An 18,674-nucleotide genomic window follows, 5' to 3' on the forward strand; every position below is an offset into this window, starting at 1 on the left:
ATGTAGGTCTATATATATATGCCTTTATAATACCAATAATTGGTATATTTATGTTAATAGACGTGTATATAAATATACAGTATATATATATATATATATATATATATATGTAGGCATATATATATACATATATATATATATGCCTTTATAATACCAATAATTGGTATATTAAAATTAATAGACGCGTGTGGCTCATATTTACATGAGTAAGTGAATTAGAGTAAATGATTTGTTAAACAAACCCCCTTTTTTATCGAAGGTTGAAATGAGGATTACGGAAAATGCGTTGGATTTAGATATACTTGTAAATGGAACAGCTATAAATAAAACAGCACTTGTTGAAGGTAGGTGACCTTGTTGAGTAAGTGGGGTTTTTGAATAAAGAGGACAAATTTGATTTATTTTGAAACTACAATATAATACAATTTGTAAAACAATGACAGTTTAAGAGTGTTCACCTTTTGCACTAATAATATTGGTGCAAATTCAAATCAGCGTAGCTATTCAATATTGCAGAAAAAAATTATTGCCAGGATCTAAACGAGGGCAATGAAGTTTTATCTACTAAAGACCATCAGTTAAACCATATGTATGTACTGACTAGACTAGGTTACATATGGCCTATCATCTGTATATAAACTATAATATTTCATTGGCAGATTCATACACGAGTGATGAGGATATATCTTTTAGTGTTCAACTTGTCGACGGAGAGTTGGCTAGCGGTGGAGCCAGGTATTTGGCCTCTTGGTCAGATGGCGTATCCTTTTCAGTAGCTGTTTCCAGTGGAATGTTGAATATTGTTTTCCAAGCATCAGTGATTTACAAGGGCAAGGCTAGAGGACTCTTAGGTTTGTAGAAAAAAACCCGATTAAATAATATAATTGAATAATATCATTAATTCATTTTCAGATAATAATTATTAATAACAATGAATAAGAGATTTTATACAAATGATTAAATATAATGAACTTATTTAACAAGATGAATAACATTATGAATTATGAAAAATAATTAAAACATACAAATAATGGATGAAAATACAGTAACAGTAACTTTAGTACTGAAAATGGATTATGCAAAGTAAAAAAAAATGGTGGTATAAAATAAAATCATGAAACAAAAACAAAACTAGAAAAATAAACCAAAAAACAAAATACATCTAAACTATATTCTATTTAAAGGAAAAGGATTTCAAGAACTACAACAGCCATGCAATAAATTTGGGCCTATATATTTTTTTTCACAATCACTGCATTACTATCGTTATTATAACAGGAGTCTGGAATGATAATGTAACAGATGATTTTGTGGAAAGAGGTAAAGTTGAGCCACTTTCAAAAGAGGGTGATGTATACACTGGAGCTGAACTTTTCCAATTTGGAAATTCTTGTAAGTAGCAAAACAAAATAATACTTTATTCATATCCAATAATAAACCTGTGACATTATCAATAATGCATGTACCAGATATATCACGCTCTTTTGATTCTTTGTTATATATCAATAAAATCATCATCTATCATCATAATTAACACCATCGTCATCATCATCATCATCATCATAATAATCATCATCAACATCCATAATTTTAACCTTATTGATAATGAGCAAGTATACTGTTTTAACTTTGGTCTGGACTGGAATTATTCGGTGTAAACACCAAGGATAACACACGAAAGTCTGAAGAAAACTTACTTCGAGTGGGGTCCTTCTGTGGGTGACTAGGCAGTACACAGGGATACAATCCCTGTGTACTGCTTTTCAAAGAGTGTATTGTGTTCTCCACGGTTCAGCGCACACACAGTGGCTACCACCAGTTTAGCCGACTAAGCTAAGTTGCTCTCTAAATATTCCAGGCAATCTACTGTTTTACACCACCGAAGGTGGACAAAATTGCAACAAAAAGTTTTTTAACTTGTATTTGAAGTTTATTTTGTGAAGGAAAACATACAAAAAATCGGACAAAATCTGAGACATAGAAGTTGGATAATTTAACGAAATCTCTTGGTTATGCAAGAGAACATTCTTGATTTACAATGACTGACACTTATGATCAATGATATTTACACGTATGTATGTAGGCTTTGGTAATATACGGTAATCAATTAATAAATTGAAGTGATTTATTTAGTTAAAGTTTTAAGAACAACTGCTTTGGTACACTATTTATTTCGTGTTTTTTATTTATTAATTAATTCTACATAATTATAAGAAAATTGCGTCTCGCCTATTCTTGTATAATAAAGTTTTATAATCATTCTCTTTATTTGTACCTTTATGTTAATGAAGAAACAACAAAATAACAAAATATATTTCTCATGACTTTGCAGGGCGGATTTCAGAATCAGAATCATTATTTACATACAGACCAGGTGAATCGCACGATACAATTAATAACGAGACGTTTGTCCCAAAGTTCTTAGAAGATTTAGTAGCAGAGAATCAAGGTACAGAGTTGTACTCTAATGCAGTTCAAACATGTGGGGACAACTCCCAGTGCTTGTTTGATTCTCTGGCAACAAAAGATACCAGTACAGGTGCCAATACGCTTGAAACTAACGACGTTATTACAAACGATGTACAGGAATTAAGTAAGTGTTTTAAATAATATACAATTTAGTATCGTAGTTGAACGGTATTCGACGATAATGTATGTTCTATAACTACACTCTTTCCCTTTATGATTTCAAATGTTTTCCCTTGTTCAATTAATTTTGCTTTATTTATGTTTTTCTGATTATTTCATGTGCTATAGTTTGTATTAAGCGTAAGTTAAGCTAAATACACAGCATTTGTACAATATATAAAATGCATATGTTCAAATGAATAAATAATAAATATTATTTTTAGAGTGTCCAATGTTTGTAGATTACCGTTTACAATGTTATATCGTTGCAGTGAATTTCCCGCCTAATATCACATTAATTCAAGACGCAGATGGTGTCTTAAATGGCAGCTATTTCTATGCAATTGTTGGCGAGAATTACACATTTACTGTGGTTGCTACAGACGAAAACGGTGATGAAATTACATTCTCTCTTCTGCAGCCCGTAGCTGGAGCATCGGTTGATCCAACATGTGAGTTTCTTGCTGTAATAAATTAGGGATAAGTCATATTGTATACGCGTTTATTTGATATAGAGAGATATACACTGTATTTCTTTTTAATAATATGAATATAAATAAATACATACATATCATAAATTTATTATATTTTTTCTGACTATAAATTTATTCACAGCTGGGGTGCTTACGTGGACCCCACAAGATACAACTATGATTAGACTTGGCGTAGTCGCAAGTGATGGTGTAGCAAATTCTACCAGAGAATTCTTGACATTGTTATGTGACTGTAAAAATGGTGGTACATGTAATTTCGGAACAGTGGATGATAACTCAGATATTTTAGATGAAGGCTTTGCTGTAAGTAATGGTCAAACAAAAGAAAATATTTATGATTGGAACTTTGTACTTAAAACATTTTTATTTTGTTATTTAGGGCTGTTAAAATTTTTATTAATGTTGAAAAATGAAAAATTAATGGTGACGTATAAAAAGCATGTTTACGCAATTATGAAGAATAAATCAGAACTGGGGCTTGTTATAATGATTTAATGGTTATTATATTATATACTATTATAAAAATCCTGCTGCTACGACTGTTCCAGTCAACTGATACCAGCAACTGAATTCATTATTCGCTATAGGAAGCTGCATTAACACCTGTGTAGCTCCTGTTTTTATTGAATCACAAAAAAATAACGATGATAAAGATAGAAAAAACTATTAAACAAATTGAATAAAAATATGAAAGTTTAAACCGGAATAAGGTATGTTAAAGTTCTAACGTTTAGATAGTGTTCTTCAATTGGATGTGGTCAGCGGTTGTGATAAATATTTGTTTGTTGTCATTTATACTTTATATTAAATACCGCATCTTAAACCAGAAAAGAAGAGAATAATATGAATAAAGGAAGTAAAGATGGGTAGCCAAAATAAAATTATTTAAATTTAGGAACACACCCGTAGTTTAATCGTAACTCACAGGCTATCACACTAGTGCAGACGAGGTTACACCAAATCTGCCCTGATAAAAAATAACAATCAATTGTTTTGTATACAAACGCTTTCAATCATTGGCTGCTGTTCTGTATTTCTTTTATACCAAAATAGATAAAATAGGGCCTAATATATAATATAATATAAGGTCTGTCTCTTATACATCCATGTACATGTCACCCAGCATACACTGGAATAGATTGCAGCCAAGATTTTAATGCCTGTGCTGATGCTCCATGCTACCCAGGCGTTCTCTGTACAGATAATGTAGCACCAGATCCCAATGCTACATGTGCCAGCTGCCCATCTGGCTTAGTTGGAGATGGATTCAAGTGTTATGGTTTGTGTTACTGCTATTTATGTACCTTGCGGCCATCTTGGTTAAAGATGATAAACATTCGTATACTGTTTGTTTATTTGGAACAAAATTATTATTTATTACTTTTTAATAATGATATAATGAAGATGGTGGTGAAAATATTATCATCATCATCACTGTCATCAACATCATCATCCCCGTAACCATCCACATCATCATCATCAACATCAACAACAACATCCTAATCGACAACCTCGTTATCATGATCATTATTATCATCATCAATATCATCATCGCCGTCGTCATCGTCATCGCCGTTACTGTTAATTAATATATTGTTGGTTTATGACGATTTCTAATTATACTACTACAGTACTAAAAATATTTTACTGATTTACTTACTGTACATCGATTATTGGTCATTAAGTTTATACTGCTAATAATATGAAAAATGGTCATGTTCATCTAGCAATTATTAATGGAATTGTTTTCTCATTCACATTAATAATGAACCTTTCCGTTAGCGCCGCCCCTTCGATATTCTTGCAAGGTCCTACACAGTACGTAAACACGTGCGTCTATTGGACAACATGTGTTTGTTGGGCATGCTCCTATTCCTGGCACTGTTCTGGTCAATTCTTAAGTTTGATTGAGACACGTACTCCGGAAATGATTTCAATTTGCTTATACTCAGATTATGACGAATGCATGGTTAATAATGCGGGTTGCGACCATTTATGCTCCAATACTCTGGGAGGCTTTGAGTGTAGCTGTTCTGAAGGGTATTCACTTCAAAATGATTTTATGTCATGTAATGGTAAGTTAGAGTACATTGTAGTTTTTCTACCCCGTAGTAAGATTAGTCATTTTTTGTTGTATTGTTAACTATTTTCCTGCACTCGTCTCTCTTCTCCAAGTACAGTTAATCGACGATATCATTTAACACAGTACTGTATCAATACTTATGTGCTGTTTATTTGCTATTCTTGTATATAGTTTTTGTAGGTTTTTTAACTCAAAATATCTGCAAAGAAAGAAAACCACAAAATCAGTTTGATAATTTTTTCCAACATTGTAATTAAACGTATACAGTAGCCAGCTCAATTTCTAAACCGTCTTGTCATATATTTATTATATGTTTTCTTAATGGCATCTTTTCCAACTTACTTAAAACAGCAAAAGTTATTCCTATCTTCAGAAAAGATGACCCTCACATTTTTAGCAATTATAGACCGATTTCGTTATTACTGTTCCTATGATTTTGGAACGCCTAGTTTCCAACAGACTCTATGACTTTGTTATGAAACATGTATTCTTGACCCTATACAATACGGATTTAGGAAGGGTTTCTTAAGGAACCTTGCTTTAATTTATATATATGATAAAATAAAGAAAGCCCTTCAAAATATTGAATATACTGGAGGTATTTTTCTTGATATATGGAAGGCCTTTGATATCATTAATAATGAAATACTTCTAAAAAAAACTTGGTATATATGTTATTAGAGGCCTTCTTCTCAAACCTTTTACACACTACCTCTCAAACCGTCAGCAGATTACTTACTTTAATTCAATTAATTCCAAAATGTCTCAAGTCCCGTGTGTTCCCAAGGGTCTATACTGGGCCCTCTTTTGGTTTTACTCTATGTGAATGATTTGCCTAAAATTGTATAATTCATTATGTTTGCAGAGGACTCTAATATATTTTAAATTTAGTATCATTATTTAAAATTATTAAAATTGAGTTTGAGAATGTTTCAAACTTGTTCAAATCTAATAAATTATCCCTCAACATTGCTAAGACTAATTACATTATTTTTGGTTGTAAACGGAAACTTTATGAAAACTTCCGTATACTACTGTATTTGATAATAATGAAATATTGCGTGTTGAGGAAACCAAGTTTCTAGTTACTACCATCGATTCTAACTTAATATAGAAGCCCACATACATCGAATTAGTAACTTTATAGGTCAAACATTGCTATGATAAACAAATTTGAGTTATATGCCCTAAATTTTGGATAAATTACCAACATCTCTTACTAATAAACCATCAGGTGCTAGCTTTAGAACAAACCTCAAAAGCGCCCTGGTCTCTGCATATTGTTGCTAGCATCTTGATACTTTGTTTTTTGGGTTTTTTTTCAATTTTCGTTTTAATTTTTTAAATTATCATTTTTCATATTACTTACATTCATTTATTCACGATGAATTATATGTCTAATTATTGAATATTTATCTGCTCGGTGTTCTTAAAAAAATATATTAAGGCGCTTATGCTTCCTTCAACACTTTTGCATTTCCCCGCTATGTTTTACCATTACCTGTGCTGTGCTTTGTATTTTTTAAGTGTGGTAAATAAATAAACTGAAACTCATGTATAATACAAATCCAATTCAAATTAAAAACATCTTCAATTAAAGACCACTTTTCCGCGGTCCCAAATCAACAACTGTCTTTTGTTTTTATTATTCTAATTAGAGACCAAAGCTGCTAAAGACCATAAAAAACCCTGGTCCCAACAGTGGTCTTTAGTTGCAGGAAGACCTGTATGTGTGTATGTAGCAGCATTGTAATATTGCATTATTTGTTTGTATTTAGACATTAACGAATGTCTTCAAGAAAATGACTGCAGTGTGAATGCGTTTTGCACAAATGATATAGGAACCTACAGCTGTACATGTAACACAGGGTATAGTGGTGATGGAATAAACTGCCAAGGTAGGCCCCAGCTTTACAAGGATTAGGACTTTATGATATTTTCATTTTTTTTTATTTTATCGCGTAAATGAAAATAATAATATGCAATGTATTGTTATAAAACATGTGTTTTTTATAGGCTACTACACAGGTTGTATTTTACCTATAGTTGTAATATAATTTATGTAAATCTTATCATATGCCAATCGATATCAATCATCATTTTACCTGTAATGTAATTTTCTTGAATCAAAACGAACGATCTTGCGTTCTACCTACCTAATTATTGACAGTTGCCACATGATTATTAACTGTTGCTACGCGATTATTGATCATTGCTACATGGTTGTTGTCAGTCGATGAGCGCTGCATTAATCTTAATTTAAATCAATCGTGACATCATTTTTACCTGCAATGTAATTTTTCTGTAAAAAAATGAATCTGATCCTCTAGTAGCAGTGGGTACTGAAGTTATAGCAATACTAGGGGATCGGATTAATCACTAGTCACCAAGCGCAAACTAAGTGGTCTAGTGGTTAGGACATCAGGCTAGACCCCTGGAGGTCGTGGGTTCGATTCCCACCCGAACCACTTTCGAAAAATTTTGAGCTGGACATCGGAAACCCCAGGGGAGGAGGGTGGCACTGTTTGGTCGCGGAGCGGGGGAAAATTGTAACTTCATCATTACTGCTAACTCCCAAAGAGACCTCTTAATTGTGATCTACTGTATATATGTAGATGTTAATACTTTTACTGTAGCCTACAATAATTGTTTATAATCTTTATTTTGGGTTCTTAGATATTGACGAATGCATTGACATTCCTTGTGATCAATTAGCAACCTGCGAAAATGATGAGGGCTCATTTACATGCACATGTCTAAATGGATATCAAGGCAATGGCCTAGAATGTACTGATATCAACGAATGTGAAGGAAACTCATTCATATGTGACGTCAACGCAGAGTGTCGCAATACCGCTGGATCCTATAAATGCGCGTGTGTTAGTGGTTATTCCGGCAATGGAACTTTCTGCACTAACGTGGACGAGTGTGCAATGATGACCCATCAATGTAGCATTAGTGCTACATGTGAAGACACAATTGGAAGTTACATTTGTACATGCGAAGATGGGTATACAGCAACTGGAAAAGCTTGTATTGGTAAGTTTTCCACACATCATACACACACATAAGCCTATATATATTTCTCTGTTGCCTTAAATGGAATATATATATATATAGAGACATATATATACATATATATATATATATATATATATATATATAATTATTTTACGTGTCGAAGGTAAATACATCTTTCTTTAAACTGATTTATTTTTGTTCAATATTAACTTGGTTAGTATTTATTCCGTCATACTTTGAATACTTTTGTTTAGCAAGCTTGAAATCATTCTATTGTGGTGCATAGTTGGCCTTATGCCTAGGGTCATCATATAGGGACTGCAGTTTGAGGCCTTCAGGTACACTCGACCGACCGACGATCTCGATTTTTTTTTTCCATTTAAGGGCAACAACACATTTTTTTTGCCCTAATTAAAAAACAGTCCAATGTAAATATTGACAGTTATTGTATTGTCAATGATATATTTATTCCGTTATATTTTACTCAATTATCATAGCACAATAAATTTAATTGAGATGATTAATTACAAAAATAGAAACTATAAAATATAAAATCCTATAAATTATTATTATTATCACAACTACTATTAATATTACCATTACTTTTACAAAAACCTACAATTTAAACATATTTAAAAAAACTAATTGCACATAAAAAAACATTTCATACAACACTTAAATACTATAAAAAGGTTGAGTTAGGAATTCAAATATTCAATTCAGCAATACAATTCACTAATAATAATAATAATAATAATAATAATAATAATAATAATAATAATAATAATAATAATAATAATAAGATTTATTAAGCGCACATCTCCACTAAAGTGCTCAAGGCGCTTTTAATTAACAGACATTTTTAATAATATATTAAATCAGCAAAATTAATTTCTGACCATTAGCTTTCAATCCATTTTATCGTTTAATTTTTATTACGTATTAATAAGCATTGAATAAATTCAAACCATAATGTTTTTGGAAACCATTAGGCTTATTTACTGTAGAGCCCCTTTTTTACGCGGCCCTATATTTTCTCGATTTTACAATTTTTAATATTTCGCGACCTTTTGTTTTCGCGATTTTACAATTTCCAGTCATTTTTAACATGATTAGGCTTATTTATTATTTACAGAAGTTTATTATTATTCATTATTTTTTTTAATTAAAGTATTCAAATACTAGTAGTTATACAATTTTCCTGTCATTTCACTTGTCTCTCTGTCATGTTTATGTTCTTCCATTCAACATGCATATGCAGCGTGCATATGAACATGTTTGCTATGTGTGCATAAAATCTTTAAACTAAAGGTAAGAGATACAATGTAGTCGGTGTTATAAACGGGTTTACGATTACTTTTTTTAGATAATGATGAATGCCAGACCGGCGAGCATGATTGCTCAGTGAATGGATACTGTATAAACACTATAGGCTCGTACATGTGTATGTGTAATGATGGCTATACCATGAATAATAATACATGCGACGGTAAGAAATAATTTACCCTTTTTAGAAAAAAAAAATTATAAACATGATAGAAATGTATGTATGTATGTATGTATGTATATATGTGTGTATTTATGTATGTATGGGTGTAGGTGTGTGTGTTTGTATGTATGTATGTATTATTATTATTATTATTATTATTATTATTATTATTATCATCATCATCATCATCATCAATACTACCATCATCATCATCATCATCATCATCACCATCACCACCACCATCAGCAATATCACTATCACCATAATCATTGTCATCGTCATCATAATCACCTGTATCATCATACTCATCATAATCATCATCATCGACATCATCGTTATCATCGTCATCATCATCCCATCAAAATCATCAAAGAGTTCCTTCGAATATCAATATTTTCCAAACATTGTTAAGAATGATGTTACTCGTTGAAATATTTAACATTTATGTATCCTGTACTTTCAAATAATTTTCTATTTATCTAAACTTTCTGGAGACAAACAATATATAGATAATTGGAATGCAGTAATATAGGCTTAATGTATATGATAGTAAGGTTCTGCAAGGACAATGTTTTTGAGCTTTCAATATCAAGATATTCCTTATACAAATAAATCAATTCCAAATTTGGATTCTGAAAATTAATAATAATAATAATACTACTGTAGTCAGAAATAGTTTGGTCTCACCACCTGGAGAGATGACTTTGGCTTGTGTGTTTCTGTAGGTATCTTCTATACAGCATGCTACGATATCTTTGATAATAATACTACTGTAGTATCAATGTGCTACTTCCTAATGTAATCTGAATAGTCTGTATATACATTTAGACAAAAACGAATGCGAATTAAGTAGTCCGTGTGATAGCATTGGGTCTTGTGAAAACACCGATGGTTCCTACATCTGCAGTTGTCCATCCGGCTACCTAATCAGAGACAGAGTCACATGTGAAGGTATAATTTATTTTTAAAATCAATTTTTGCAAGTATATTACTTGATCTCCAATGTCATTGTTATTTTGAATGGGAGGAACTGTTTTTTCTTCTTTAAATGTATATTATTGTATACACCGTATTTATTCAAATAAAAGCCTAGGGCGTTTAATGTTGAGTAGGAGTTTTGGATGGTGTGGGGTCGTTTATTCGAGGGAGGCATTTATTCAGGGGAGGCGTAATATTTTTGTGTGTAAAATGGATATATATATATTCCAAAATAAACGCCCTTGATGTAATTCTATTGAAGTAGAATATTAATAGAATGTGTTGATTGAGGATGTTGTTTTTACAGTTACTTAGGGGCGTTTATTCGAGAAAGACATGAACGGATTCAAAACGGATTGTGTATATTGTTGTTATATTGCTAAATATTGTTTGTTCATAAACCTCACCTTATTGTAGCAATTATATTGATTTTTATTCCAAGTTTATTGAAATGTTTTTTTTTTATTGTCCTGTACAATTTTTAATTACCTACCTGTTTTACATTTTATCCATGCATTTTATTGATTTTAAAAAAATATTTTTCTAATTTGTATTTTTTTTTTTAATTTTTGTCTTTCTTTAAATAGCTTTTTTTTTAAATTGTTGCTTAATTTTTTAAGTATTTTTATTGTTCTTCTTAAATTTATGTAAACGTCAATGTAATTCTGTTTTAACTGTGAACTTGATGAATAAAAAGAGCTTGAATGCTTGAATATGACATGTTGATAATTTCTTTTTAAAATTTTCCAGATATCAACGAGTGCGAGATAAATACACATAATTGTTCACACGATTGCGTGAATACTAATGGAAGCTTCACATGCGCCTGCCCGGGTAGTCTTGTTTTAGATGGAGAGTTTTGCTTGTGTGAGTATATACTGCTGAATATTATATAAAATAATTATATAAATAATATAATTATAATTATATAAATATATAAATAAATAAATATAAATATATATAAATATATATATATTTAAAAAATCCAAAAATAGAAATCCAAAAACATATGTTGACTCTGTAATTTATTTAGCCACCCAATCTTACGACGTGATCCATAGTTTGAAAACCGCTAGGGTAGAATATAATATTAAGTGATAAAGCATGAGTGGTATAGCAATTTCATTATACAATGCACCAAACATATTCAAATGTACTTTTTATTATTTAGCTGAAGGAAACTGTTCGTTGGAGTGTGAGTACGGTGCTTGCAGCACTGGTGTAAATGGATCAGAATGTATCTGTAACATTGGCTTTGAACTATCTAATGGAAATTGCACTGGTAAGAATGATCGATATTATATTGCACAATTGTAACTACAATTCAACTTCAGATCGTGACTTCGTGATATTCGTAGTGTTAGAAGCTTCCAAACAACTGAGACCACACACAAACGAAAAAGTACAACTTTAATACAGTTTTAAACCAGCATACAATGGAATTCAAAACAAAAGTATTCTTAGGGCAAATTTTAAGTCTAAAGCCTGTTTTCCACTCGGCAAATTTATTCGCGCGATTCAAAGCGTCGGTTCGCTTCCTGAGCTCTGATTGGTTGCGCCTTTTTTCGCTTCGCAAAAACTCCGATAGGAATGTGAATGCGCAAGCGCATTCTGTTCACGCAAATAAATTCGCCTAGTAGAAAACTGGCTTTAGAATTGGTTTGCAGGCTGCGGTCTTAAGCCTTATGAAACAGCGGTGTGCCAGTGGGAGTTGGACTACGAAGGTCGGGAGCTGCCCCGCCAGTTATACCCCAATCAATATCAAATACCCTTACATATAGGCTCAACACAATTCGTTGTGGAGAAAAAAAAAAGGAGTAGGCCTACGTATGTCATTTTACATTCTAAACTCGATAAACAAGCTTTGTTGGACTTCGCCACCTGCACCGACCACATGAACTTTTGTTGGGGACAAATTTCCCTTTCAGAGACCACCTCCCCCATTATTTTGGCAAATCTTAGCGCCACCACTGTTTCAATATATGATGCTTAGGTTTGGGTTAAAGCCGGGCACTCACTGCGTCGTACGGCGGTTGTACGATTGTTGCAATACGAATCCTACTCTGCTTCCTGTATGCGCTCGACCACGCGACGCCGTCTGCAGATTGTTGGTTAAAAACGACCCATTGTTCGCGCGTCGTCGCGTTGCGTTCTTTATAGAATCGCGTCGGCCGTCGGGCGCAGTGAGTGCCCGGCTTAGAGGTTGTGGACTTTGAACATGCCTACTGTACTGTTTCAGTCTTTTTCTCTACATTCCCCATGCTTCGGCTTTGGCATGGGCCATCAAGTTCGAAAGAATTTCAAAAGTAATTATATAAAATACTAGTTTAAATAAATATAGATTCCAATTTCAAAATCTAGATGTAGATGAATGCCGTGATGACGGAATGAATATGTGTGACGAACTTGCAGTGTGCAATAATACAAAAGGGGGCTACGAATGCATCTGCAAGGAAGGTTATGAACTTTTAACAGGCACATTTATATGCAATGGTAAGATACTGTTCTATACTATTAAAATGTCATAGGAATTAATTATTATTTTATTATTATATTATTATTATTATTATTATTACTATAAAATTAATATAATTATTGCTGTTCTCACCACCATCATCATTTATTACCTGCCAGCTATTGTTATTGTTTATTATTATTACTTAATACCCTACGCATTTGCTTTAATGTAAACTATGTCCTTAAATTTGCACTCAACATGGGTAAGATTTTTCTCAAGATGTTTTGTTTTACTTACAATTTTTTAGTTAGGCCTGATCGTTTTTATTAACCCTGTAATAGAAGTATTACTATATTGTTAAAGTTTGCTATAAATGTTTGCATTTTTATCACCATCATCTGAATGTTTCTAATTTTAACATTTGAAGGTTTTCAAAGATAATGAAAAATATGTCGTGTATGTCACATTGCTTGTATTACACAGAAAATACTGTGAATGCTGTTACTTATACTTTTAATAAGGCTGTTTATATACCATAAACATTTCAGATATTAACGAGTGTAGTAGTACTACCTCTTACCCATGCCATGCTGATTCGAATTGCTTAAATACAATTGGAAGTTTCAACTGCACATGCCGATCTGGGTTCAATGGTGATGGCCTAAGCTGTACAGGTAATGATGACTTTTTGTCCCTTTTGAAATCAACACACTATCACAATATTACCGTGACACTATATCACAATATCACAATAACAAATTTTGTCAATCATTTGCTGGAAAAAGAAGGTAACGTGCGGTGAATTCCTACTTAAGCGTATTTTTTTTGCTCAGGATATTTGCAGGGAACGCCCTCTTTAGATACCAGGCGGCTAGTGACACTGTCGTCTACAGCTTGTTTTTTTAGCAGAAGAGAAATCGGAATCTTGATGAATAGTTGAAAATGCTTTAGCCTAATGCTGAACCTAACGCGAATTGTAAACTTACTTAATGTAATTCTACTGAAGGTAGGATTACGGAACAGTACTAATTTCTGTGGAAGCAAAATTAATTAAAAACCTTCGCTCATCAACGACTAACTATTTATCAATACAATTCAGTTTTAATGATATTTTTTTTTGTCTCAAAACAAGACATTAATGAATGTACAAATGATGAAAATAATAATTGTGATCCGAATGCTGACTGTATCAACAACAATGGTTCATTTGTATGCAAGTGCAAATCTGGTTTCGTTGGCGTGGGAGTTACCTGTTTTGGTGAGTTATTGCATACCATAGAAAAATCACTGATAATCAATAAATCAATTGATTGATCGATCTATCAATTAAACAATCAATCGGTCCATCAATCCGTTGATCAATCTGCTAAACGATCTATCAATCAATCAATCCAATCAACAATCCATCGATCAATCAATCAATCAAGTGAACAATTAATCAATCCATCGATCAATCAATCAATCAATCAATCAATCAATCAATCAATCAATCAATCAATTGATCAATCGGTAAATAGATCAATCCACCAGTCAATCAATCGATCAATCGATCAGTCAATCAGCCAATCAATCAATCAATCAATCAATTGATCAATCGGTAAATAGATCAATCCACCAGTCAATCAATCGATCAATCGATCAGTCAATCAATCAATCAGCCAATCAATCTATCGAACAAACAATCAATCAATCAATCGATTAATTGATCGATCAATCAATCAATCGATCGATCGATCGATGGATCAGTCAATCAGTCAGTCAGCTAATCAATCAATCAACCAATCAATCAATCAATCACTCAACATGGGCAAGATTTTTCTCAAGATGTTTTGTTTTACTTACGATTTTTTAGTTAGGCCTGATCGTTTTATTAACCCTGTAATAGAAGTATTACTATATTTTTAAAGTTTGCTATAAATGTTTGCATTTTTATCACCATCATCTGAATGTTTCTAATTTTAACATTTGAAGGTTTTCAAAGATAATGAAAAATATGCCTTGTATGTCACATTGCTTGTATTACACAGAAAATAATGTGAATGCTGTTACTTATACCTTTAAAAAGGCTGTTTATATACCATCAACATTTCAGATATTAACGAGTGTAGTTGTACTACCTCTTACCCATGCCATGCTGATTCGAATTGCTTAAATATATCAATCCACCAGTCAATCAATTAATCAATCGATCAGTCAATCAATCAATCGGTCAATCAATCTATTGAACAAACAATTAATTAATCAATCAATCGATTAATCGATCGATCAATCAATCGATCGATCGATCAGTCAGCCAATCAATCAATCAATCAACCAATCAACCAATCAACCAATCAATCAGTCAATCAGTCAATCACTCAATCAGTCAGTCAACCAATCAATTAATCAATCAATCAAACAATCAATCAATCAATCAATCAATTCGTTTGATCAATCGATCAATCAGTCAATCATTTAATCAATGTGTCTCTATATATATAATACTATTATTATTATTATTATTATTATTGATATTAGGACTTTTCATCTCGATATTATTTTAACTGTTATCAATTAATTAATCTCTTTATATATATATAATATTATTTTTATTATTATTATTATTATTATTATTATTATTATTGCCTTGGGACTTTTCATCTCGATATTATTTTAACTGTTAATAAAACAACGTTCAAAACTCCAATAAAATAATATTGATTGATTAGTCCACAAATAACTACAAATTATTATTTTTATTTTCTTGCTGTTATTTTTGTTAGTACTGTATTAATAATAATAATAATAATAATAATAATAATAATAATAATAATAATAATAATAAATAATTATTATTATTATTATTTTCATTAGGTCTATAAATATTTATAAAAATACTTTTTTAACTTGATTATATTTGAAAGCATATTCATAACGAACATTGTGGTACGGGTAATATTTTTACAATTATTAATTAAATATTATTCATGTATTTTAAATATGTATTTATCTTTTGTTAGATGTCGTCGAATGTAATATTGCAGGATCGTGTCCGGATAATTCGTTATGTACCAATACGGTGGGCTCTTTCAATTGCACTTGCAATGAAGGCTTTGCGTATAACCAAACAGACGAGACGTGTGATGGTGAGTTAGAGATTACATCGAGATACTCTTATTCCGATTACAAGTCAGTGGTGACGTCATCACTGTTACTTGCACTGAACTTTCCTATTTCCGATTGATTTTACTACAGTACATCGCGGTGGAATATTTCGTTGCAGGCGGGCTTCTGGAAAATTTTCTTTACGAATTAATGGCTCCTTCGACTTCTATTTCATATAGTGTACTCAAAACCTGACTATATTGGCTTATTATTGTGTAAATCTTCTGGGGATATATGTAATCGGCTTCTTCACTTTGTTTACATTTAATAGACATAAATGAGTGCGATGGTCCTCCTACCTGTAGCTCGAATGCCAAATGTAGTAACACTCTAGGATCTTACACATGCGCATGCTTCGAAGGGTTCCGTGGAGATGGGTCCCAGTGCACTGACATCGATGAATGTGAAGAGAATATCCATGACTGTGACATTAATGCTGAATGTGCAAACACGAATGGCAGTTTCAGTTGTGTGTGTAACACCGGGTACGAAGGAAATGGAACCACGTGTTCAGGTAAAATCTTACCATTAAACGTATCTGTATAACTATCGTTACGGAATTATGTCGACTCTTTCAGCGCAGCGACACCTCTGTTACTATGCTATATTTATCATTATTATTACTTTTAAAAAATTATTTTTATAGTTGATAATGTTGATAGGTACTCTTATATTCATTAATTCTATCTTGGTAACACCCGAAAAATCATGAGATTTTATGTAGCAATGTGTGTTAAATACATCTTTCATGAAACATAGATATCAACGAGTGTGATACAAATAGCACTACACATGACTGCGATGCTGTCGCCATCTGTTCCAACGTGGTAGGGTCATTTTTATGTACTTGTGACATGGGTTACATTGACACGGGAGCTGGCAAAGAACGAGATTGTCAAAGTAAGTCAAACAATGTTATAGTTAGTTGTGTATAACCATATAAAATGCCTAATACATAAATCTACAAAGCAAGCCAACATAAGTCCAAAATAAAATGTGTTTAGTTGAGTTACTGACAAGACCAGTGGCGGATTCTTAATCATAAATCTTCTTACCTCATCCTCAACCATGGTGGGGCTGAGGTGGTATTGACACCATATCTGTGAAAGATCCATGGACCACTGAAGATATACCTTGAACATTTAAATTTTAAAGGTTATTTCATTATTTTATTTATAGATATTGATGAATGTACTGTAGGGATTCACAATTGCGACATAAATGCAGAATGTAATGACACTGTTGGATCGTTTGGGTGTCAGTGTAACGACGGATATACAGGCACCGGTATCAATTGTGCAGGTACGCTATGGAGTAAGCCATACGCAATTTACCGTCGGGGAGATTTTAAGATCGTCGTGAGAATACTAAACATATTCATGTACGACGTGATTTACCAAGACGCTGACTCAAGACGACTACGTTTAATACAGACATGACGCGACGATAAATTGCGTAGGACTGTGTCGTACAACGTTGTCTGGTTGTTAACACGGACATTAGTTAAAACGCAACTTCGTAGTTTGAACTGCGCATGCCCTTATTGAAGGTCAATCAACATAAACATATATATTATTATTATTAAACAAACAGTGAAGACACACAACAAAGGCATTCAAGTTAGCACAATCTTTAAAATCGAGATTATTAGCAAGCTATGATTAATTTATCTTAACGATATATTATTAGCCGTATGATGCACGTATTCTTTAAACTATGTATCACTCTTCACTTTCTCTAAACAATTCCGAAGGCAGCGCCAACAATGAGGACTAGCTGCCAGGCCTATGTTGTGTTAAAATGTTCGTTTGACCTTTAATACGGGCATGTGGCTTATCGAGGTATAATCGATCAATTGATTTTGCATCTTGTAGTTTAATAGTTTTCTGTGTGCTGTTATGAATTATTTGGTATTCATTTCAGCTTATTTACAAATTGAATTATTTATAGGCCTATAGTGCTTTATTATCTTTTCATGAGGAAAAATATTGAAAGTCTATAACGTTGGATCTCATAAAGATCGTTTTGGGTTCATTTACCCAATTTCTGAATTTTTATAAAAATCAAGTCAATTTCTTTGTCAAACCCTTCGAATTTATTATGGTTATAGATTTAATTTGTATTTTTTTTATTGTACTTATTTACGAGAAGTCCTAATGATTGTCTGAAAAATGTTGCTTAATTTAACGGATGTGTTTTTGAAAAATTCATATATTAGACGAAAATGAATGCGACACCAATGGCACCTGTCCGGAAGTAAATACAATGTGTATGAATACAGACGGAGGTTTCTTTTGTAGTTGCTCAGAAGGATTTAGTAATATATCTGGCATATGTACAGGTAACACTCGCTGAAACAAATTATATTTTAATTTTATA

At 32.2% G+C, this 18,674-nt stretch overlaps 1 protein-coding gene across 1 annotated transcript in view; it reads left to right on the plus strand.

The window, feature by feature from the left end:
- LOC117122739 overlaps positions 1-18,674 on the plus strand; it is a 64,094-nt gene that overhangs the window by 26,417 nt on the left and 19,003 nt on the right. Inside the window, exons 20-41 of the mRNA XM_033268436.1 lie at positions 260-344; positions 660-851; positions 1,279-1,392; positions 2,333-2,593; positions 2,901-3,080; positions 3,244-3,429; positions 4,210-4,401; positions 5,075-5,197; positions 6,984-7,103; positions 7,882-8,244; positions 9,593-9,715; positions 10,544-10,666; positions 11,444-11,560; positions 11,865-11,975; positions 13,055-13,186; positions 13,700-13,825; positions 14,284-14,409; positions 16,151-16,276; positions 16,567-16,809; positions 17,055-17,195; positions 17,475-17,597; positions 18,514-18,636. Of these exons, the coding sequence (XP_033124327.1) occupies positions 260-344; positions 660-851; positions 1,279-1,392; positions 2,333-2,593; positions 2,901-3,080; positions 3,244-3,429; positions 4,210-4,401; positions 5,075-5,197; positions 6,984-7,103; positions 7,882-8,244; positions 9,593-9,715; positions 10,544-10,666; positions 11,444-11,560; positions 11,865-11,975; positions 13,055-13,186; positions 13,700-13,825; positions 14,284-14,409; positions 16,151-16,276; positions 16,567-16,809; positions 17,055-17,195; positions 17,475-17,597; positions 18,514-18,636 (3,430 nt within the window). The remainder of the gene's footprint in view (positions 1-259; positions 345-659; positions 852-1,278; positions 1,393-2,332; positions 2,594-2,900; positions 3,081-3,243; positions 3,430-4,209; positions 4,402-5,074; positions 5,198-6,983; positions 7,104-7,881; positions 8,245-9,592; positions 9,716-10,543; positions 10,667-11,443; positions 11,561-11,864; positions 11,976-13,054; positions 13,187-13,699; positions 13,826-14,283; positions 14,410-16,150; positions 16,277-16,566; positions 16,810-17,054; positions 17,196-17,474; positions 17,598-18,513; positions 18,637-18,674) is intronic.

Source organism: Anneissia japonica, unplaced genomic scaffold, assembly GCF_011630105.1.
Source record: "Anneissia japonica isolate Jap-2015-1 unplaced genomic scaffold, ASM1163010v1 scaffold1884_len437306_cov177, whole genome shotgun sequence".
Lineage (NCBI taxonomy): Eukaryota > Metazoa > Echinodermata > Crinoidea > Comatulida > Comatulidae > Anneissia > Anneissia japonica.